This window comes from Haliotis rufescens, unplaced genomic scaffold, assembly GCF_023055435.1.
Source record: "Haliotis rufescens isolate VD_foot unplaced genomic scaffold, xgHalRufe1.0.p SCAF_6, whole genome shotgun sequence".
NCBI lineage: Eukaryota > Metazoa > Mollusca > Gastropoda > Lepetellida > Haliotidae > Haliotis > Haliotis rufescens.
The window spans coordinates 36,251-57,951 of record NW_025964334.1 but is presented as its reverse complement, the minus strand read 5'-3'; the positions used below and the strand labels follow the sequence as shown (position 1 = coordinate 57,951).

Below are 21,701 nucleotides of genomic sequence, written 5' to 3'. Positions count from 1 at the left end.
TCCCTCATTAAACTGACATGATGTTTAAATGAGAAATGACTTGGAATTTTTAAAAATAATGTAATTGAGTTTTATACAAAATATACTGCAGTTTTCCATCTGAAACCTTGAACAAAAATCTGGTAAACATACAGAAGTCTGACAGTTTCATTATGCCCTCCCGTCCTAGATTATAATGCCACTCTGAAATGAGGAATATAAACTTGTGTGAAAGAGGAGGTTCGCTCTCATGTATGTCATAGGACAACGAAAGCCTTAAGTGAAAACTATGGCCTGAGGACATTAAAGAAATTTCTTACATATTTGAGGAACAACCTGATATGATTATCATGTTTTATCAATTAATGCTATCCCTATTGAAAAATGTGATCATATATTTGATATTAAGTGATAACAAACTAGTTGGCAACTTGTGTCATGAAGTGGTGAAGTCTTTAACTGTGTTATGTACAGTTTGATATCCCGTGCATCAACTAGCTTTGTAAAACGTCATCATTCCTTACTGTGTGTGAAGCACTCACTGTCTATATAAGTGTTATGTTCCATTTTTGTTGTATACATGTAAAGACATTAAACTTTGAATGAATCAAGTCTGGTTGACCTGATGGTACAATGTGGTTTGAACGGGCTATAAATAGACAGTTGTCAAAAGGTAGCAGTGGGAATAGCTGAATGTCACAGGACAAGCAGTTCAGGCTATGCTCCAGTGACCAGCTGGGCAGGTTGCCCGTTGAGGCGTAAATCAAGTAGATAGTTGTCAGTGAACATGTCCGCTGTTAGATAGTCAGAGTACACTCCCTCACTGAAACCCTCCATGGAGGTGGGAGGTATTAGATACACATTCACAGGTAAGTGATCGGATGTTTAATGCTGTCTGTCTTGTAGGCAGGTAATATTCAGGTTAGTTCTTGTCTTTAGTGACATGTCTTCATAGAGGTGTCATAACTTTTGAAGTTAGGGCCATGTTGTCTTGTTGTCATGGTATGGTAATAAAACTATGAATTCTTGGAATACTCATGGTGGAATGTTTATTGTTTGGAGATAATTTAGTCAGGTGTGAGCAGGGTGACAGCTAGGACCTTCATCTTGTCCTCTTGTCCTCTTAAAGCAGGGGAGGCTGCCACCGACCTGCATCTTCTCCACTGAAAATAATACAACACAATCTCTCATTAGTTATTGAAACAATAGCTTCATATACATGTAAAATCTGTTAAAATATACCTCTTTCGACATCTAATGATGAAAGGTTGACTTCTTTTTCTCATTTTCAGATAAATATTCAGTGTTCATGAACCTTTCAAAAAGTTGCTATTGAGGATTGCTGTATTGTAATGAAAGTGAAAGACATTCTGAGAGCTCCATCTTACATACGTCATCTCCTGGCTACACAAATTCCAGCTGACTGCAGAACTTAGTGTATGTGTGAAATATGCAATCACATGGAATTTGGGGCATTACAAAGGATATTTTTAGCATCCATTATTTTTATTTTGGGAAATAAATGTGACAGCTATAAAAGTGCCTCTTAGGCAAGCCAGAGCTATGATCATGAGTTTAAATCCCCAATTTGCCCTGATGACACTCCCTTGCTTGGATCATGAGTTTAAATCCCCAATTTGCCCTGATGACACTCCCTTGCTTGGATCATGAGTTTAAATCCCCAATTTGCCCTGATGACACTCCCTTGCTTGGATCATGAGTTTAAATCCCCAATTTGCCCTGAAGACACTCCCTTGCTTGGATCATGAGTTTAAATCCCCAATTTGCCCTGATGACACTCCCTTGCTTGGATCATGAGTTTAAATCCCCAATTTGCCCTGATGACACTCCCTTGCTTGGATCATGAGTTTAAATCCCCAATTTGCCCTGATGACACTCCCTTGCTTGGATCATGAGTTTAAATCCCCAATTTGCCCTGATGACACTCCCTTGCTTGGATCATGAGTTTAAATCCCCAATTTGCCCTGATGACACACCCTGCCTTGGATCATGCGTTTAAATCCCCAATTTGCCCTGATGACACACCCTTGCTTGGATCATGAGTTTAAATCCCCAATTTGCCCTGATGACACTCCCTTGCTTGGATCATGCGTTTAAATCCCCAATTTGCCCTGATGACAAACCCTTGCTTGGATCATGCGTTTAAATCCCCAATTTGCCCTGATGACACACCTTGCTTGGATCATGAGTTTAAATCCCCAATTTGCCCTGATGACACTCCCTTGCTTGGATCATGAGTTTAAATCCCCAATTTGCCCTGATGACACACCCTTGCTTGGATCATGCGTTTAAATCCCCAATTTGCCCTGATGACACACCCTAGCTTGGATCATGAGTTTAAATCCCCAATTTGCCCTGATGACACACCCTTGCTTGGATCATGCGTTTAAATCCCCAATTTGCCCTGATGACACACCCTTGCTTGGATCATGCGTTTAAATCCCCAATTTGCCCTGATGACACTCCCTTGCTTGGATCATGCGTTTAAATCCCCAATTTGCCCTGATGACACTCCCTTGCTTGGATCATGAGTTTAAATCCCCAATTTGCCCTGATGATACTCCCTTGCCTGGATCATGAGTTTAAATCCCCAATTTGCCCTGATGACACTGTGACCCTAGCTTGGATCATGAGTTTAAATCCCCAATTTGCCCTGATGACACTCCCTTGCTTGGATCATGCGTTTAACTCCCCAATTTGTCCTGATGACACTGTGACCCTAGCTTGGATCATGAGTTTAAATCCCCAATTTGCCCTGATGACACACTCTTGCTTGGATCATGAGTTTAACTCACCAATTTGCCCTGATGACACTGTGACCCTTGCTTGGATCATGAGTTTAAATCCCCAGTTTGCCCTGATGACACACTCTTGCTTGGATCATGAGTTTAAATCCCCAATTTGCCCTGATGACACACCCTTGCTTGGATCATGCGTTTAAATCCCCAATTTGTCCTGATGACACTGTGACCCTAGCTTGGATCATGAGTTTAAATCCCCAATTTGCCCTGATGACACTGTGACCCTTGCTTGGATCATGAGTTTAAATCCCCAATTTGCCCTGATGACACTGTGACCCTTGCTTGTAACTACGTAATTGAAATGTGAGTTTAGATATTTGTCCTACTTTTGAAAGTGAAATGTTTCTTTCTATGACAACTAGAAGAAAGTGTCACAAAAGGGTTATTTATGTGGCTTACAATATTGTACCCCAGCTAACAAGTGGCCTCAGCAATATATCGTTGGTTATTACGTCACCGGTGCATGTGTACTCTGCCAGCTACATTCACTGGCAGAGAAACCCTGGATTCTTAGGAGAAAGACATCATTAACTTTCTGTTTTCTGGGTTCAATTGAGATTTTGGATGTCTGAAAAATTCTTTTGGGCGTTTCAAAGTTTTTCTGATACTAATCCCACACAATATGTATGGATGTGATGCATATGTCACTTAACTAATGCCATGTTTTGTTCCATGTTACATGATAGTATGGAGTGATAGTCCAGCAGATCCACAAATTTAATTCCCAGTTAACAATATCTGTTTATATAGATCCGATTACAGCGCACACTCTCCCTGTGTGTTGTCGTCCCTAGTCGAGTCTGGGGCGGTCGGGCAGCCTAGTGGTTAAAGCGTTCACTCGTTATGCCAAAGGCCCGGGTTCGATTCCCCACGTAGGTACAATGTGTGAAGCCCATTTCTTGTGTACCCTGCCATGATATTGCTGGAATATTGCTAAAAGTGGCTTAAAACCATACTCACTCACTCATCTAGTTGAGGGTAACATCATGTGTGAGGACCACTCGGTTCAGTTTGTGATGCTGACTCTCATCAGCTATACTGCAATATTACATGTTGTTACACGCACCTCCTCACTCATGGCTGTGTGTGTATGTGAGGTCCTGCTTGACATGTTCTTTCTGTATATCATTCATGTCCCTGCAACACTGATATTATGACACAAGTGTTGTCTGCGATGACACAAGTGTTGTCTGCGATGACACAAGTGTTGTCCGCGATGACACAAGTGTTGTCTGCGATGACACAAGTGTTGTCTGCGATGACACAAGTGTTGTCCGCGATGACACAAGTGTTGTCCGCGATGACACAAGTGTTGTCTGCGATGACACAAGTGTTGTCCGCGATGACACAAGTGTTGTCTGCGATGACACAAGTGTTGTCTGCGATGACACAAGTGTTGTCCGCGATGACACAAGTGTTGTCCGCGATGACACAAGTGTTGTCCGCGATGACACAAGTGTTGTCCGCGATGACACAAGTGTTGTCCGCGATGACACAAGTGTTGTCTGCGATGACACAAGTGTTGTCTGCGATGACACAAGTGTTGTCCGCGATGACACAATAGCTCGGGCAGCTTGATACATGGACGCTGTCTCTGATCTGTGGCAGCATCCTCATGTAATACATAGGTTCAGTGAGTTCTACATGACAAGTAGATGGTGTGGAGGCGTCATACTGGTATGTTTGATTAGATCAAAGTTAGAGCTGCACATACTGCTCATTGTAATACATAATTCGTAGAGGGGAACGTCCGAGTAACTCTCCATTCCTTAAACATGTTGGTGCAGAGGCCCTGCAGGGTAAGCATATTCCCCAACTTAAACTCTTCCCTACTCTTACACTTTCACAAAATATTCTTGTTGAAAATATTTGAAAAATAAACCAGAACTCTTTGTTGTCTGTATTTATACTGCATGAGTCTCCCGTGGTGCGTTCTCTGCACCAAGCTCCATTGCAAGCTGACATTTACAATGCATGGTACACAGCCCTTCATAATTTTGTTGGGTCCTAAACTAGTATTTATCAATCGCTTGCACATTGTTAATACATGCTGACGGGAATAATAGTAAATATAGAGCCCCGAACAAAGGGTATTTATATTACCTTATTTGATTTTTCTCGTCAAAGGTTTATCTAATTGCTATAAGTATGTTGTTGTAGGTAACCTGTTCAAACACAAAATATATGCATCTTATTTTGACCTTTTAAGCATTATGCAAAATTATAAAAATATTTAATAGTTAATGCCACACCATACCTTCACATCCCGCCGTAGCTGAGGTTAACAATTACACATTCTCAAATCAAACGATGGAACCCTGCTGGCAACACATTTTCAGAAAAAAAATGAAATTATTCACTTGTCAATGAAAGTAAAACATAGTTCCGTCTAAGTGGAAATTAATTCAACAGTTGACAAACAACTCTCCATTCCTGAAACATAATGTACAGTTGGCAAACAACTCTCCATTCCTGAAACATAATGTACAGTTGGCAAACAACTCTCCATTCCTGAAACATAATGTACAGTTGACAAACAACTCTCCATTCCTGAAACATAATGTACAGTTGACAAACAACTCTCCATTCCTGAAACATAATGTACAGTTGACAAACAACTCTCCATTCCTGAAACATAATGTACAGTTGGCAAACAACTCTCCATTCCTGAAACATAATGTACAGTTGACAAACAACACTCCATTCCTGAAACATAATGTACAGTTGACAAACAACTCTCCATTCCTGAAACATAATGTACAGTTGACAAACAACTCTCCATTCCTGAAACATAATGTACAGTTGACAAACAACTCTCCATTCCTGAAACATAATGTACAGTTGACAAACAACTCTCCATTCCTGAAACATAATGTACAGTTGACAAACAACTCTCCATTCCTGAAACATAATGTACAGTTGACAAACAACTCTCCATGCCTGAAACATAATGTACAGTTGACAAACAACTCTCCATTTCTGAAAAATAATGGTGCGTCCCAACAATAGAATGATGTTACAGATGTGTTTTAACTCTTGTTCATATGTCTATTGAGTTAAGTAGTTCCACAGACTTGATTTGACCCAGTAATTCTTCCAGGTGTGTCCTGATAGTAGGTGTTTTTATGTGCAGTGCAGGAATTGCGTGTCATGCTTCCACACCGTGACCAGAACATGGTACAGATGCCGACATCAACAGACATCTGAAGGATGATTGCTGCAGGGCGTGTTGCCTCGTCATGTGCAGCAGACATGTACCTACTGTGTCACTTGCCGTCCACACCCACTTTAATTGCCATTACAAGTAATTACATTTCATAAATTCTTGAACCTGTTGTTTACATTGAAGCAGCTGCAACTCACTTGTTTAGCTAGATCTACAGGATCAACCAGTTAATATGCTCAGTGTGTGGGGGTATTGTTGAGACGGAATATATATTCAGTCACGCCTTCTACAACATATTTCAGAACATAAAGCTTGTCCAGTGATCCAGTCATTTTAATTGGTAGAACCCGATGATTTTTTTTCCCAAGTCTCCTCCCAGCCTCCTTCCCCCTCCCTGCTCCTCACAGCATCCCCAACCTCCCCCTCCCCTCTCCTCACAGCATCCCCAACCTCCCCCTCCCCTCTCCTCACAGCATCCCCAACCTCCCTCCCCTCTCCTCACAGCATCCCCAACCTCCCCCTCCCCTCTCCTCACAGCATTCCCCACCTCCCCTTCCCCTCTCCTCACGGCATCCCCCACCTCCCCCTCCCCTCCCCTCTCCTCACAGCATTCCCCACCTCCCCCTCCCCTCTCCTCACAGCATCCCCCACCTCCCCCTCCCCTCTCCCCACAGCATCCCCCACCTCCCCCTCCCCTCTCCTCACAGCATCCCCAACCTCCCCCTCCTCACAGCATCCCCAACCTCCCCCTCCCCTCTCCCCACAGCATCCCCAACCTCCCCCTCCCCTCTCCCCACAGCATCCCCCACCTCCCCCTCCCCTCTCCTCACAGCATCCCCCACCTCCCCCTCCCCTCTCCTCACAGCATCCCCAACCTCCCCCTCCCCTCCCCTCTCCTCACAGCATCCCCAACCTCCCCCTCCTCACAGCATCCCCCACCTCCCCCTCCCCTCCCCTCTCCTCACAGCATCCCCAACCTCCCCCTCCCCTCTCCTCACAGCATTCCCCACCTCCCCCTCCCCTCTCCTCACGGCATCCCCCACCTCCCCCTCCCCTCCCCTCTCCTCACAGCATCCCCCACCTCCCCCTCCCCTCTCCTCACGGCATCCCCCACCTCCCCCTCCCCTCCCCTCTCCTCACAGCATCCCCCACCTCCCCCTCCCCTCTCCTCACAGCATCCCCCACCTCCCCCTCCCCTCTCCTCACAGCATCCCCCACCTCCCCCTCCCCTCTCCTCACAGCATCCCCAACCTCCCCCTCCCCTCTCCTCACAGCATCCCCAACCTCCCCCTCCCCTCTCCTCACGGCATCCCCCACCTCCCCCTCCCCTCCCCTCTCCTCACAGCATCCCCCACCTCCCCCTCCCCTCTCCTCACAGCATCCCCCACCTCCCCCTCCCCTCTCCTCACAGCATCCCCCACCTCCCCCTCCCCTCTCCTCACAGCATCCCCCACCTCCCCTCCCCTCTCCTCACAGCATCCCCAACCTCCCCCTCCCCTCTCCTCACAGCATCCCCCACCTCCCCTCCCCTCTCCTCACAGCATCCCCCACCTCCCCTCCCCTCTCCTCACAGCATCCCCCACCTCCCCTCCCCTCTCCTCACAGCATCCCCAACCTCCCCCTCCTCACAGCATCCCCAACCTCCCCCTCCTCACAGCATCCCCCTCCTCACAGCATCCCCAACCTCCCCCTCCTCACAGCATCCCCCTCCTCACAGCATCCCCAACCTCCCCCTCCCCTCTCCTCACAGCATCCCCAACCTCCCCCTCACCTCCCCTCTCCTCACAGCATACCGTATATCGCTGTGTATAAGGCGACCCCACGTATAAGACGACCCCCCTGTACACGCCTTAAAAATCAACCCAAAATCCTATACTCCGTGTATAAGGCGACCGGGAATGAAACCCATCACAAGTCTGACTGATATAGAAGATTTAACGTGCGCATCCCCACTCCTCACAGCATCCCCAACCTCCCCTCCCCTCTCCTCACAGCATCCCCAACCTCCCCTCCCCTCTCCTCACAGCATCCCCAACCTCCCCCTCCCCTCTCCTCACAGCATCCCCAACCTCCCCCTCACAGCATTCCCAACATCCCCCTCACAGAACCCTCCTTACCTCCCCCTCACAGCATCCCCCACCTCCCCCTCCCCTCTCCTCACAGCATCCCCAACCTACCCTCCCCTCCCCACTCCTCACAGCATCCCCAACCTCCCCCTCCCCTCTCCTCACAGCATCCCCAACCTCCCCCTCCCCTCTCCTCACAGCATCCCCAACCTCCCCCTCCCCTCTCCTCACAGCATCCCCAACCTCCCCCTCCCCTCTCCTCACAGCATCCCCAACCTCCCCCTCCCCTCTCCTCACAGCATCCCCAACCTCCCCTCCCCTCTCCTCACAGCATCCCCAACCTCCCCCTCCCCTCTCCTAACAGCATCCCCAACCTCCCCTTCACAGCATTCCCAACATCCCCCTCACAGAACCCTCCTTACCTCCCCCTCACAGCATCCCCCACCTCCCCCTCCCCTCTCCTCTCCTCACAGCATCCCCAACCTACCCTCCCCTCCCCTCCCCACTCCTCACAGCATCCCCAACCTCCCCCTCCCCTCTCCTCACAGCATCCCCAACCTACCCTCCCCTCCCCTCCCCACTCCTCACAGCATCCCCAACCTCCCCTCCCCTCTCCTCACAGCATCCCCAACCTCCCCCTCCCCTCTCCTCACAGCATCCCCAACCTCCCCCTCCCCTCCCCTCTCCTCTCCTCACAGCATCCCCCACCTCCCCCTCCCCTCTCAACACAGCATCCCTAACCTCCCCCTCCCCTCTCCTCACAGCATCCCCAACCTCCCCCTCCCCTCTCCTCACAGCATCCCCAACCTCCCCCTCCCCTCCCCTCTCCTCTCCTCACAGCATCCCCCACCTCCCCCTCCCCTCTCAACACAGCATCCCTAACCTCCCCCTCCCCTCTCCTCACAGCATCCCCAACCTCCCCCTCCCCTCCCCTCTCCTCACAGCATCCCCCACCTCCCCCTCCCCTCTCAACACAGCATCCCTAACCTCCCCCTCCCCTCCCCACTCCTCACAGCATCCCCAACCTCCTCTGCCCTCTCCTCACAGCATCTCCAACCTCCCCCTCCCCTCCCCTCTCCTCACAGCATCCCCCACCTCCCCCTCCCCTCTCCTCACAGCATCCCCAACCTCCCCTCTCCTCACAGCATCCCCAACCTCCCCCTCACAGCATTCCCAACATCCCCCTCACAGAACCCTCCTTACCTCCCCCTCACAGCATCCCCCACCTCCCCCTCACAGCATCCACCACCTCCCCCTCACAGCATTCCCCACACCCCCCTCACAGCATCCCCAAAATCCCCCTCACAGCATCCCCAAAATCCCCCTCACAGCATCCCCCACCTCCACCTCACAGCATTCCCCACATCCCCCTCACAGCATTCCCCACATCCCCCTCACAGCATCCCCCACCTCCACCTCACAGCATCCTCCCCCTCCCCCTCACAGCATCCCCAACCTCCCCCTGACTCCCTGATACAGATGCCCCTGACTCCCCGATACAGATGCCCCTGACTCCCCGATACAGATGCCCCTGACTCCCCGATACAGATGCCCCTGACTCCCCGATACAGATGCCCCTGACTCCCTGATACAGATGCCCCTGACTCCCTGATACAGATGCCCCTGACTCCCTGATACAGATGCCCCTGACTCCCTGATACAGATGCCCCTGACTCCCTGATACAGTTTCCCCTGACTCCCTGATACAGATGCCCCTGACTCCCTGATACAGATGCCCCTGACTCCCTGATACAGATGCTCCTGACTCCCTGATACATATGCCCCTGACATACTACAAAGGTAGTTCTGACTTTTTGAGAAGAGAACCATAAATCAAACCTGACGTGTATGTATTTGACCTATATATATATCTTTATATATTTCTACCACCTGCATCTTGACATTTTGTTCAAGAAATTTAAACCAAAATATGATTATTGTTTCCTAAACACAGATTTACACCCGTGATGATCCGGCGTAGAATTGGTCTTCAGCAACTCATGCTTGCCGTAAAAGGTGACTATGTTTGTCAGAAGGGGTGACTAACTGGATTGGGTGGCCAGGCTCGCAGACTTGGTTGCATATAATTGTATCCCAATTGTGTACATCGATGCTTATGATGTCAATTACTGGATCATCTGGTCCAGACTCGAAGCCACTCAGAAACCACTCTCAAGAACAACCCTGTTCTCATAGAGAGACTGTCACGGTCAGATGTTAGCATTGCATAACTAAACATATAGAAGCTGCTTCTTGGGTACAGTTGACCTACTGCCTTCAAGTCAGTGATGGGAGGGAGGGAGGGAGGGCGGGCGGGCTGGTGCAGTAACTGCCTGTTTGACAAGCTAGTGACTAACGACTGTCCCACAATGTGTGCTGGTACAGGCAGGACTAACAATAGATGATGGCCCTACTGTCTGTGTTCATTGGTGGCACTGTAATTAAGGTGGGCGTGGCTCAAGGTCATTGTGCAGAATTTGCCATTTTCCCATGGATGTTGGAGAAGAAAGTTGTCACATTCAATTACATACTTCTGTACAAAGTGATTAACGTTGTTGTACCTCTGGGGGGTGTCTGAGTTAGAATCAGCTCACAGTGATCTGTACTTGTTGTGTGTGATTTGGTTGATTACTCCAACAGCTTGGGTTGGTATGACAGTAGTATGACAATTTTATTCATGGATGTGTTTGATGGTATAACAGCAGTATGACACTATTCATGGATGTTTCATGGTATGACAGCAGTATGACAATTTTCGTGGATGTGTTTGATGGTATGACAGCAGTATGACACTATTCATGGATGTTTCATGGTATGACAGCAGTATGACTTATTCATGGATATGTTTGATGGTATGATGTAGTCATTATTTACAGATGTGTTTGATGGTATGACAGCAGCATGACTTTATTCATGGATGTGTTTGATGGTATGACAGCAGTATGACACTATTCATGGATGTGTTTGATGGTATGATGTAGTCATTTTTTACGGATGTGTTTGATGGTATGACAGCAGTATGACTTTATTCATGGATATGTTTGATGGTATAATGTAGTCATTATTTACGGATGTGTTTGATGGTATAACAGCAGTATGACACTATTCATGGATATGTTTGATGTAGTCATTATTTACGGATGTGTTTGATGGTATAACAGCAGTATGACACTATTCATGAATATGTTTGATGGTATGATGTAGTCATTTTTTACGGATGTGTTTGATGGTATGACAGCAGTATGACACTATTCATGGATGTGTTTGATGGTATGACAGCAGTATGACTTTATTCATGGATGTGTTTGATGGTATAACAGCAGTATGACACTATTCATGGATGTGTTTGATGGTATGATGTAGTCATTATTTACGGATGTGTTTGATGGTATAACAGCAGTATGACACTATTCATGAATATGTTTGATGGTATGATGTAGTCATTTTTTACGGATGTGTTTGATGGTATGACAGCAGTATTACTTTATTCATGGATGTGTTTGATGGTATGACAGCAGTATGACTTTATTCATGGATGTGTTTGATGGTATAACAGCAGTATGACACTATTCATGGATGTGTTTGATGGTATGATGTAGTCATTATTTACGAATGTGTTTGATGGTATGACAGCAGTATGACACTATTCATGGATGTGTTTGATGGTATTGTCATAGCGACTGATTTACGACATCCATTGTCTGAAGAACATTTGATTGCAAAGGCTCATTACCCTGGAGCCATGACATCTATATGCCTTGAAACACTTGATTGGTATGACAGCAGTATGACACTATTCATGGATGTGTTTGATGGTATGATGTAGTCATTTTTTACGGATGTGTTTGATGGTATGACAGCAGTATGACTTTATTCATGGATGTGTTTGATGGTATAACAGCAGTATGACACTATTCATGGATGATTTTGATGGAATGACGTAGTCATTATTTACAGATTTATTGAGACCATGAACAACTCACATGCTTTATTTATCCACACTGACCTCTGTTCAAGTGGGCATACTTTAGATTACAGATAATTTTGTTATTAGACACGTACCAGGAAGCGAAGTGCTTGTGGATCTCAGTTGTCGAGACTAAAATACCCCAAACAAGCTTTAGCTTGAATGATTGATAACCTTTGGGGACCATTTCTTCAGTGTGCACAATAACAACGGGAATATTTCTCCTTCAGATGCAATGCAATTGGAAACTTTCTTCAGGTGAACAAACAATGTGTAATAACAGTCAGTGAGTTCTGACTTTGATATAGTCACACTAATCACTCATTCTTATGTCTAGTACATTGATAACACAGTGAATTTGAATGTCAAGACAGCTGTCATTGTTGAGTTTGACAGGCAGGGTGTGTCACTGTTTCTGACATGTTGGAGATGACAGCTGTTACAGTCTTGATTGCTATCGGAAAAGAGTGTTTTGTGAAGGCATAAAATTGATATTCTCTGATAGCAGTTCCTTTGACCTGACTTAAACCACATTGAACACCAGGAGTTTTTAATAATGATCTGCTCATAGCTACTTGTTTTCTTTTATGTTACTATGTAGCTGTAGTTTGAGGATGACAAACCTAGAAACATAATCAGGGTGAACAGGGATTTGAACCCACAATCAATCATAAGTTTCTAGCATGCCCAAGGGACGCAACTCTGAACAATGAATTGCGGTGCCTTAGATGACTGGGCTACCTGTGCCCCCAGTTTAAGGATGAATGAGTGGTGACAGTGTGTAACCTGTGTGATGGTGTTGAAATCAGCTGTGATACAGCTGGGCTACAGCTGACCATCACGCAGACAATCACGTTGACAATCACGTCATTCATTCTTGTCTTGTCTGTTTTCACTACATGTTTTTCATTTTTCATATTTTCATTCCAGATTTTCATTCCGGCTCATGAATCTGTACTCTGTGACCCGAGGCGGCCATCATGCTTCATTCAGATGAACCAAGGGCTTGCTGGATGCCAGTCGAACCAACCAGGCAACTAGACCACCGTTTGTCCCTCTGACAACACACCAGCAATACAAGACTCACCAAACAGTAGCCTGCAGTATCCCTCAGTATCTCACGAGGCTGTTCCACTTCCGTCTGTTTCCGTGGACAGTACAATAATGTGAACAGTTGTGTTTTGTAATCTGCTGTTTGTGGATCGTGCGTAGAAGTCAGTATGGGTCAAACAGGCAGTGCCCAGCTTGAGACCCTGCCTCATGCCGTCCAGGCTCAGCCTCTTCCTGTCAAGAAGGTGCCTCCTCCTCGTCCTTTATCTCCACCCAAGCGGCCTCGTAGTCCGTGCAAGAACCCCAAGTATGCTGTGCCTGAGAACAAGGTTCTTCCCGTGGGAGGACTGCCTCAGAGGAGACTGCGGCCGGTGTCACAGGAAATGTCCAAGCAGCATCCAGAGTTCGCGGAGTTGTTCCACAAAAATGACTTGGATGATGAAGAAGAGAGAGATGCAGAGGAGGATATGGATGTTAGTGATGATGGTGCCAAGACAAGTGATAATTACAAACCATCGTTGCCTGGTGAGGGTAGGAATGTGAAAGACATTGACACTGAGAAAAAGACAATTTTTGACAAGAAGACTGATGTAACTGTCAGTGAGCATCCAAACGGTGTTGTTTCTATTAGAGGTCCTAGTAGTGACGGCCTTCTGAATGAACAATCAGCTGATTCTGGACTGAGACGGACTCATTCACTTGATCGGGCACCGATGAAGCCCCGTGGCCATAGGCGTCACCCTTCAAAGACAATGAGTTTAATTAATGAGGAACATACCATTTTTGAGGACCCTAGAGAAAGTCTGGCTGAGACTAGAGATCATTTGTATGACAACTGGAGAAAAGAACCTTACACTAATGCTACACCAACTGGTGTGTCACTGCCTGTAAGAAGCAACTTTGAGATTGATGTTACATACAACATGACATACGCCCAGTTGGCTGAACATCGGAGACAGAAGTACCTGGAAGAATTAGAGAAAAAGACTGGTATCAGTGTAGGCAAACTACAGACTGATCTAGCAGATAATAGTAATGTTCAGTATAATCCATTTCTGCGACAGGCTTCACGTGAGTCCACACGAAGTACCAGCACCGCTAGTTCTGAAACGGGGGTGAGTAAGCGTAAGAAGAAGAGAGCTCCACCTCCTCCAGGAAGTAAAGTTGAAGATAATGCTGACGAGCCACCTATTGACTACGACATGGATGAACCTCCAGTTCCAGTAGGGAAACAGCACCAGCGTCGTATGTCAGTAGCATCAAATGCCTCCATCCTCAGCACCAAGACAAAAGCAGCTCCACCACCCCCGACCAATGTCTCCAACATTCCTACAGCTCCTGCACAGATGGAGCTATCATCAGCTACTGTTGTTTCTTCAGTTGTACCTCCTGCTGAGGCTCCAAAACCCTCTGTATCAACTCCTTCCGCATCTGTTACTCTGCCCCCTATGACATCAGCACCTCAACCTCCTGTGTTGTCACCACCTTCTGTGACATCACCACAACCAGCTCCTGCGACGTCACCACAACCACCTCCTCAATCTTCTCCCCCTCCTCCACCAACTTCTCTTCCCCCTTCCTGTACACAGGCCTCTGTGAAGTCAGTGGCGCCGAGTGATGAAGAACAGCAGGCTATTAGTAAACTAGATGAACTCATTTCAAGTAGGACTCCTGACAACAACCCTACAGAGTCAGATAATGATGATTCAGAAGGTGATCATGAGAAGGAGGATGTGAATAATCCAACATTGAAGAGCCCAGAAAAGAGGCTCAATTCTCTCGTCAATGGCCATGGTGAGAGTGAAGGATATTCTGACAGAGTACGTGTGTTGAAACCCAAGCTGCCACCAATCACTCTAGAGAAGCCTAAGGATCAAAATGAAATGTTCCGGGAGCAGTTAGCCAGGGCTTATGAGGATCGAGCAAAGAGGAGAGAGGAAGACCTAAGAAGGAAGGAGGAAGAGAGAAAGAAAAAGTTGGTTGATCAAGACGAAGAGGAGGAAAAAAATATGTCTGCTAGGTCAGACAAGAAGCATGGTGAATCGGTGGAGATATTGAGAAAGTTGAGTCAAGACTTGGACAAGAAGTGGATCAGTAGCAGCCGATCACGTTCTCCAGAAGTCTTCTCCAGTCATGAAACAGATGATGATGACTTGTCCTCTGAAGAGATCAAAACTCCAGGACACCACAGAGTTTTCTCTGAAGACTGGACCCCTGAGCATGACCTTGAGTCAGATGATGACATTGAAGACAGACATACTGCATATTCACATCAAAGAAGCACTTCTGAAGGCTTCAAGTCATCCATGGTTCCAACCAAATTCAATGAGTTAAAGAAAAATAGTAAAGGAAAATATATCCGCAAACAGTCAGAATCATCAAATGATGATAAAAATAAGTATGGTAGTATTAGAAAATTGAAAAAGACGGTCAACAAAAGTGTTAGAAATGCTTTTGGTTCTTTAAGTCGAGCTTCAGGAAAACTGCTTCGGAAGCAGAAGTCGATGGATTTGGATTCAGATGTTGCTCCTCCTCCTCCACCACCTCCCTCAAACTGGCATCTCTCTGTGTCATCAAATCAGCTGAATGGACCGCCAAGACCATTAGAAAGGCGTTTATCACAAGGTAATATTCTGACTTCAGAAGAGGAGAGCTCTGAAGAGGAAAATGAACAGCAACAACGGATGTCCTCCCAGTTGGAAAGTTTAAATCCTGAACTGAATGGGTACATCCCAGGACAAACTAATTCCTTGCAGCGTGGAAATATTGGGATTGAAACAACACTGGGGTATCGGCTTTATAAGAAGAAAAATAAGAAGAAGAATGGGTATATTCCTAATGCTCAGCAACAGCATGACCCTAGGGAAGTGTTTATGTCCGAACAGATCAAGGAGAAGGAGCGTCAGATTGAGATGGAGAAACACAGACAGCTGGAGATGGAGAAGGAGATGTTACGACTTAAAGCTTTGGAGCAGGAGGAACGGTTCCAGCGTCTCCAGACAGCTCACTTCCACCAGCAGCTCCAGATTGTGCAACAGAACATGTCAACTGGAGGATCCACCATCAGCGCTCCCCCACTCCCACCAGCGGAAGGCTTGCATGGCTACAACATGCCTGGCTATCCAGGTCAGCCTCAGGCGTACCCTCACATCATGAATCAGGGTCAGCCTGCTGTCACACAAGTGCTTGAAACACCTTTCGGTAACGGAAGTAGTGTGCCAACTTTGCCCAACCTTACCTCAATCGATATCAACTACCTCACCAATCTGATGAGGATGAATGGCGTCCAGCCTCCAACATCTTCTCAACAATGGGCCTACCTGCTAAATTCAGTCAGTCATTCTGCACAGCCAAGACAAGGCAAGTCCATGTACAGTGGTCCCGACCTTTCATCCCAGTCTCATCAAGTAAAGAGCATGTATGTCACAACTCCTGGTCCTGACCTCACAAAGATGTTCACAGGAAGGTGTCTCGATGACAATCACATGGCAACTCAGAAGCATAACATGATGGAGTTTCTCGGTGCCAGAGGACAATCGCAGAGCTTCTCTAGTCTGGACCGCCAGCATGACCCTAGTGAGATAAACAGTCTCTTGCAGGAGTACCAGCGGTCAGCAAGCCTGCATGCACCATCGGCGCCATCTCTGTCAGAGAAAGCGAAGCAGAGGTCGAACCCCATGTACTACTCCAGTGATGAGGAGGACCTGTCCAGTGGGTTATCTCCAGCTCGTACAGGTCGCAACTATGTGGCAAGTGTTCATGTGAAGGACTTTCGAAACATGCCACAGGTACAGCAGCAGGATGCTTACATGAAGGCTGGGGATGTTGGAGGGTCTGTGTATTCTGCATACCATGTTCACGGCCTCCCAACACACTTGCCAAGGTGAGATCAAAACATTGTTGCCATTAGTCTAGGTTAATAATACAGATATAATCAGACTGCTGATGAAGTGAAATTTCAATGGTTCTATGGTTTAATATCATTTAATGTAGGATGTGGCACAGTGGCACAGTGGCACAATGTGATTGTGTTGTGATTAATGCTGACACCAATACACAATGATTTCAAATGAGCAAACCCATGAATCATAGTTGGTCTTCAGCAATTCAAGCTTGTCATAAGAGGCGACTGATAGTATCAGGTTGTCAGACTTTATCTCGATGGTTGTCATCATATTCCAATCGCGTAGATCGATGCTCATGATGTCAATTACTGGAATGCCTGGTCCAGACTTGATTATTTACAGACCGCCATCATATAGCTGGAATATTGCTGAGTGGGGCCTTAAAAAACAAACAAACCAGACCAAATCCAATGAGCACCACACCTTGAAGTACAATATGTAACCAGTAATTTATATACAATGACTTGGTCTTGTCACTTATTTGAATGTATTGATATAGAGACAGAATTATTATATTTTTAAAAACTCTGAATGTGTATCCATATTGTTTCTACTTTTCATTAGTTTGGACTTATCATTTTTTAAGGTCAGCGGATCCGTAAACAAAATTTGATCAAATGTTGGCCTTGCAATGAACTTGCAGTGGAATATGCAGTGTCATTAAGTCCTGCCATGTCTGTTGAAGGTCTCCACGAGAAGAGGATAGTTCAAGTGGAGCAGATCGCTAGTTCAGATTGCTATCTTGGACATGTAAAAGCAGATTGCTAGTTCAGACTGCCATCCTGGATGTGTACAAGCAGATTGCTAGTTTAGACTGCCCCATTGGACGTGTAAAGTACATTGCTAGTTCAGACTGCCATCTTGGACGTGTACAAGCAGATTGCTAGTTTAGACTGCCCCATTGGACGTGTAAAGTACATTGCTAGTTCAGACTGTGATCTTGGACATGTAGAAGCACATTGCTAGTTCAGACTGCCATCTTGGACGTGTGGATGCTGATTATGTTCCAGGCTGGCAGTTGGTGGAGTGCTTGCCTTCATCATCATGCTGCACTTAGTATGTACGGACATGTGTGTGTGGAACACAGATGCTGTGTGGAACGCCCTCCTGACTTCCATGGGAGGAATGGTTTCCTCACCACATGGGTGAGATGACAACGTGTGTGTCCCGACAGGATGCATGACAGGAGGAGGAGGAGTTCCTCACACAAGACGTTGATTTAGATGTGGATCAGACTAAGTTGAGCATGTGTACAGACACTTTCAGAATGTGTACAGACAGTCAGTAGAATGTGTACCGATACTTTCAGAATATATACAGTTATATCATTCGGTGGATATAGATTTAGTCTCATCATGTACACAGATTTCATGGAAGTAAACAGAAGTATACAGATAGAGAACTGTGATATATACTTGTCTTCCTGGAGGCCTGGATTTCAACTTACAAAATGTTTGCTGTTGATTCATACTGGCTGGCATTTGGCAAAGTAAATCTGATGTGTGAACCCAGTGTGCGTAGCAAGGAGAAGTCCCCTGTAACCAGACAGTTATTGGTTCACATGAATGTTTGGCCAGATATGACAGTAACAAGACAAACACAGATATGTCCCTGGTATGATAAACAAGATATGTCCCTGGTATGATATATAAAGGATATTATATGAGTATTCATGTCATACTATGTTTACGACATGAGTGTCTCAATTTCGTAATTTACCGAGCGAGAGTGATGGAAATACCTGAATTTAGACTTGAGTGTCGTAAACATAGTATGACTTGAACACATGATAATGTTCTATTTATTACTGAAGAAGACTACATACAGAGATTTACCTATTAGGACAGCAAGTCGCAACAGCAGCGGAACCACAATTTGTTGACAGCCTATTTTAATATATACATATATTGCTTTAATATGGAAACTCAGTGCTGGCTACAAATACTGAAGTATTATTCAGCATGATCTAGAAACATAACACCTTCCAGATTGTATAATTGATACAGAGGTGGGAGAGTTATAGGTTTGTTGACAAATGGCATGTGTTTGCTAATTATCATTACCTGTGTGTACGTGTAGCATAAATGTGCAATATGAGGATATAGGAGGAGATTTACTCCCTTGTGCAAGATTCAGCAGTGAGGTTTTTAATTGTATTTTCTAGCAAAACTGTGTTTCTTCATTCTGATTGTATACATGTACAATTCTGATTGTATACATGTACAATATCAATGGTTGTGACCCAGACTGAATATTGTCTGTTTGTCTGATCACTACTGTGTCCCTTCAAATGCTTGGCAATAGAATATTTTCCTCTGTGCAAATTTGTAATACAATATTTATTAGTGGGGACAGCTTTTGCAATGCCACTTGTTTAGGTTGTTCTCTGACTGTGATACGACTGTATCCATTATGTTTAAAACCCTCACGTGTAACTTCAGCTGTCAGCTTTACCTTGTCAAGGGAAATTAATCCAGAGTGCCACTGTGAACATACACAGGTAATTTGGGGGGAGTTTGTTGCAGTGAAAAGTTCTGTCAACCCAGGATATTTTCTTTAAAGAGAAGTTTTACCATTTTACCAAATCTTACGACATACGATGACAGTCAGTTTTTTTTCAACACACATTCGCACTTAAACATCTTCACATTTACACTGACTTGTTTGTGCAGTGCCGTACACTGCTACCCATTGAGTTGGTCCTCCTTCGTTCCCTCTTCCACATACTGACACTACTTCCCTACCTTAGCTAGCTGATAGTGATCAATTTGTTGACATCTTTAGAAGAGATTTCTTATTGAACAATTTTAACGACTTCTTTTATATGAAAAATTGAAAGATATATGTATGTAACAGAAAAAGAAATTCAATTAAATTTTATGTATTTTTTATTATTAATATCCTTTGTTCTCTTGTATTAAATTGTAAGAGGTGGACTTTTTTGACTGAAGAGGATGAGGAGGGTAGTTTTTACAGAAAGCAGCTGCAGAATGAGCCTGTCATTGCTTAGTGACTAGTAGCAAAATGTTTTAGTTTCCCGGACGTTTGAACTATGTTTGTTCAATACCGCTCACGAACAGATATAACTATTGTGTATGTAAGTAAGATATATGGATGAACAACCTCTGTATTACAATCAGGAGCAACATGTTGGTGGAGGTTCTTACAACGTTATCAAGCAGTGTTGCTCCTAATTGTATAAAGAAGTTGTTCATCCATATATCTCATCATTACTTAGTACTCCAACTTCTACTTGCCCCTCAAAGACGTTATTTGTGTATGGTTGTAATAAGTGCCCCCCTTTGTAAATTGTCCGAGTGCCATGGGTGTTAATTACAGCTAATACAGTAACTGCACACCTTGTTCAGAATGCCAGCCATTCTTCCCCACACTATATGTACATCGACACATCTGTGTTGACACTAAGCCTGGGACTGATGTACAGCTGTTTTCGAGATGCCTTATTCATACTAAGTCTGTATGCATTAGCATCTATTCCATATACCATATATTACTGCTTTTTGTATATAGAAAAAAAGGTTTCATTTTAAAATCATGTCAATTCAAGTTAAAAACTGGGCATAAATATACTTGTAAATTTTTAAAATTCATGATTTCTGTATTACAGAAAAAGATTATGAAATTATAAAACAAACCTTTTAGATGAGGAAAGAGGCACAGAAGCCAAATCAAGTTTGTATATTGATACTAAGCAGGACGTTATGGAAACTGGTGATGTGTTATGACTTGGGAATCTGTGCCATGTCTTACAGATGTCGAGTAGTATAGTGTGCTAGCGGCAGGGTGATGTATCAGGTGCAAACTGTAGCATAGGAGCATAGCCACTCTCATATCCACTCTCATATCCACTTTCATATCCTACAGGACTGTGCATGTAACCAAGGAACAATGTTCTAAAGAAGTGACAATATTCTACATTTATAGCCGGATTTCATTGTGCCTTTTAAGTATATTATACATGAACGGTATCACATTCTATTTGTCTATAGCCAACAGATATGACCTTCCTCGTTGATTATATCATATGGTCATATTTACATGTGTGATATAGGGTCATATTTACATGTGTGATGTGATATAGGGTCATATTTACATGTGTGACATAGGGTCATATTTACATGTGTGACATATGGTCATATTTCACATGTGTGATATAGGGTCATATTCTTATTTATTTGGTCGACCTGTGAAGATCCAGGGTAGAATAGGTCTTCAGCAACCCATGCTTGCCATACAAGGCGACTATGCTTGTCGTAAAAGGTGACTAACGGGATCGGGTTGTCAGGCTCGCTGACTTAGTTGATGCATGTCATCGATCCCAATTGCGTGGATCAATGCTCATGATATCAATTACTGAATTGTCTGGTCAAGACTTCATTATTTACAGACCGCTGTCATATAGCTGGAATATTGCTGAGTGTGGCATTAAACAACAAACTAACAACAATTATTTATATGGTCATAATATTGATTTCATGTATGATATATGGACATCTTTTACATGTGTGATATATGGACATATTTCACATGTGTGATATATGGACATCTTTTACATGTGTGATTATATGGACATATTTTACATGTATGATATTTGGACATATTTTACATGTGTGATACAGTGTATATGGACATCTTTTACATGTGTAATATATGGACATATTTTTCATGTGTGATTATATGGACATATTTTACATGTGTGATATATGGTCATCTTTTACATCTGTC

At 44.8% G+C, this 21,701-nt stretch overlaps 1 protein-coding gene and 1 pseudogene across 4 annotated transcripts in view; both read left to right on the top strand.

Moving 5' to 3' along the window:
* The window catches only part of LOC124125363, a 44,156-nt gene extending 22,889 nt beyond the window's left edge, over positions 1–21,267 (top strand). For 2 of the 4 annotated variants that reach the window (XM_046488668.2, XM_046488670.2), the window contains exons 2-3: positions 12,931–16,933; positions 17,641–21,267. In XM_046488668.2, the coding sequence (XP_046344624.2) occupies positions 13,221–16,933; positions 17,641–17,683 (3,756 nt within the window). In that variant the 5' untranslated portion in view covers positions 12,931–13,220 and the 3' untranslated portion in view covers positions 17,684–21,267. Of the gene's footprint in view, positions 1–725; positions 849–5,763; positions 6,106–12,930; positions 16,934–17,640 lie in introns of those variants that run through there. The other 2 variants (XM_046488667.2, XM_046488669.2) reach the window with 2 other exon arrangements.
* Positions 6,318–9,507, top strand: LOC125374659 (annotated as a pseudogene).
* Positions 21,268–21,701: the final 434 nt, after the last annotated feature.